Here is a 2500-nt window from a genome sequence, read left to right as displayed (position 1 = left end):
TGGGAAGCCCTGAGGAGGGCTGTCTCATGCAATTGGGGGCTGGAGTTTCTGCACAGCGGGTGAAGAGGTTGAAATCAAGAGGGGGGTAGGGGAGAGGGAGAGGGGGAGGGGGAGGGAGGGAAGGAGAGGGGGGGCTACACTTTCCAAATCTGCATCTTCAATTAAGTCAGGTATATAAGTTGCTATGGAAACAGTTCAATCCATCTACAGGGAAATTGAATCAGTGAGTAAGCCTGGTTGCCAGGGCAACGACAGAAGCCTCCCTCCGCTCTATCTAGACTGACCTTTTCCCATCCCTGACTCATGAATGCGGACTCTCTGTAGAGTGTGTGCAGCAGAGAGACGGACACTCTCTCAGTGTGCAGCATTAATGAACACACTGCGTTATACAGCTGCCACGAGCCTGTTTCACTGCCTTTAGCAATGCAGGCTTCTGTGTGTTGCTCTTACCAGCTTCAATACAGGGGGAAAGATAACTCGTTTCAGATTAAAAGTCGGCGTTATCACTCCAAGAAAAAAGGAGTTTCCTGCGAGCGTTCTATATAGAATTTTAGACTTGCTCTGGAACGCCTGGTCTTGCCTAGGGTTCTGTTTACAAGGTTCCAAATAGAGCCATTCGGAGTTCTGTATTTAGAACAGTTATGCGTTCCAGTTTGGAACTTAGACTAAGCACAGTGAAAGCATGGTAAAGCACAGAGAGGTCTGGTAAAGCATAGGGAAGCATTGTAAAGCACAGAGAGGTCTGGTAAAGCATAGGGAAGCATTGCAAAGCACAGAGAGGTGTGGTAAAGCATAGGGAAGCATTGTAAAGCACAGAGAGGTATGGTAAAGCATAGGGAAGCATTGTAAAGCACAGAGAGGTCTGGTAAAGCACAGGGAAGCATTGTAAAGCACAGAGATGTGTGGTAAAGCATAACACATATGTATTTCTTTATTCCTTTGTGTTTCTTGCAGACTCAGCGATGACGTGGTCTTGTTACCACAGCTGCGCAGTCTCCCTGCTCCTCTCTGTCACCCTCGCCCTCCTCGCCCACGGCGCACCTGTCACAGAAAACAAAGCCCCGCGGGAGGATGACGTGGGCATGGAGCACGACGGCATGACGCGGCTCCACGAGCTCAACCAGGAGACCCCCCAGCTGCCCAGGGGAGGGGACAAGCAGGTGCAAACCCGGTCCCTCTCCCGTCCCTCTCCCGCCCGCCTCGGCCCCAAGGAGCAGGGAGGAGAGGAGGGAGAGCAGGAGGAGGAGCTGTTCAAAGACATCGACCCGAAAACGCTCGCCGCTGTGCTGATTGAAGCGCTGAATCAGGGCGGGGAGCGGGAGGAGGGGGAGGGAGGGAAGCAGAGAAAGGAGGGAGGAGGGGGGAAGGGAGGGGAGGAAGTCCTCGCCTTGCTGGGGCGGCAGCAACAGGAAGAGGCTGCGGAGAGGAGGGAGGAGGAAGAGAGGCTGACTGAGAGGGTGAAAAGCCGGACCAGGAGCGGCCCGGGGGGGCAGGAGAAGGAGAAGCCCAGGGGGGAGAGCAGTTCCTGGGGGAAGCCAGCGGCCGACCCCCCCTCAGAGGAGAAGGAGGAGGAGGAGGAGCAGGAGGAGGGAGAGGAGGAGGAGGAGGGAGAGGAGAAGCAGGGAGTCCTGACCGAGCAAGAGCTGGAGAACCTGGAGGCCACGCTGAGGGAGATGCAGAGGCATAGCGTGGCCGGGGAGAGAGAGAGGGAGAGGGAGAGGGAGAAGGAGAGGGAGGAGGAGAAGGAGAGGGAGAAGGAGAGGGAGAGAGCTGCCGTTGCCAGCCTGGGGAAGGGCAGAGGGAGCTGGGCAGACTCGGGAGAGGACGTGAGGGAGCTCGCTGCTTTCAGGGGGCTGGTGCAGAGAGGAGGGGAGAGCCAGGAAGAGGAAGAGGAGGAGAGAGAGAGGAAGGCACCACAGCCCAGGCTGTACCACCCCCGGTTCAGGAGCGAGGAAGACGAGGAGGAGGCTGCGTTAGATGCCGAGGAAGAGGCAGAGCAGGAGGAGGTGAGGAGGCAGGCAGCCGAGGCACAGAGAGCCAGGGAGGAGGAAGAGAAGCTGGCTGACGTGGCATCCGATCTGCTGCTGCAGTACCTCACGAAGCAGGGAGGGGGCGCCAGAGAGCAGGAGAGGGAGGAGGTGGGGGAGGAGCTAGAGGAAAGGCACAGCCACAGTAATAACCCCCACCACAGGCAAGACCAACGCAAAAAGAACTACCTTCTGGAAGACAATGCAGCTGAGGACAAGCGATCCAACGAGGTCGAGGTCAGGGATGAGCAGGACGACGATGACCTCGACCCCCAGACCATCGACAGGCTGATCGAGATCTCCAGCAAGCTCCACCTCCCCGCCGATGACGTCGTCGACATCATCACCGACGTGGAGGAGAAGAAGAAGAAGAAAGACTCCGCCCCCGAGCCCCGGCGACGGCCCGCCCCTAACCCCGCCCCCAAACCGGCCTTCCACCACGCCCTCAACCCAAACACCGCCGGCAGACTCAG

General features: G+C 57.8%; 1 protein-coding gene across 1 annotated transcript in view; it reads left to right on the top strand.

Moving 5' to 3' along the window:
- Nucleotides 1-2500, top strand: part of LOC117404483 (neurosecretory protein VGF) — a 4414-nt gene that overhangs the window by 1071 nt on the left and 843 nt on the right. The window contains exon 2 of the mRNA XM_034007340.3: nt 955-2500. This exon is cut by the window's right edge and continues 843 nt beyond it. Coding sequence (XP_033863231.3) covers nt 963-2500 — 1538 coding nt within the window. The 5' untranslated portion in view covers nt 955-962. The remainder of the gene's footprint in view (nt 1-954) is intronic.

Source organism: Acipenser ruthenus, unplaced genomic scaffold, assembly GCF_902713425.1.
Source record: "Acipenser ruthenus unplaced genomic scaffold, fAciRut3.2 maternal haplotype, whole genome shotgun sequence".
NCBI lineage: Eukaryota > Metazoa > Chordata > Actinopteri > Acipenseriformes > Acipenseridae > Acipenser > Acipenser ruthenus.
This window is presented reverse-complemented; position numbering and strand designations above follow the sequence as displayed.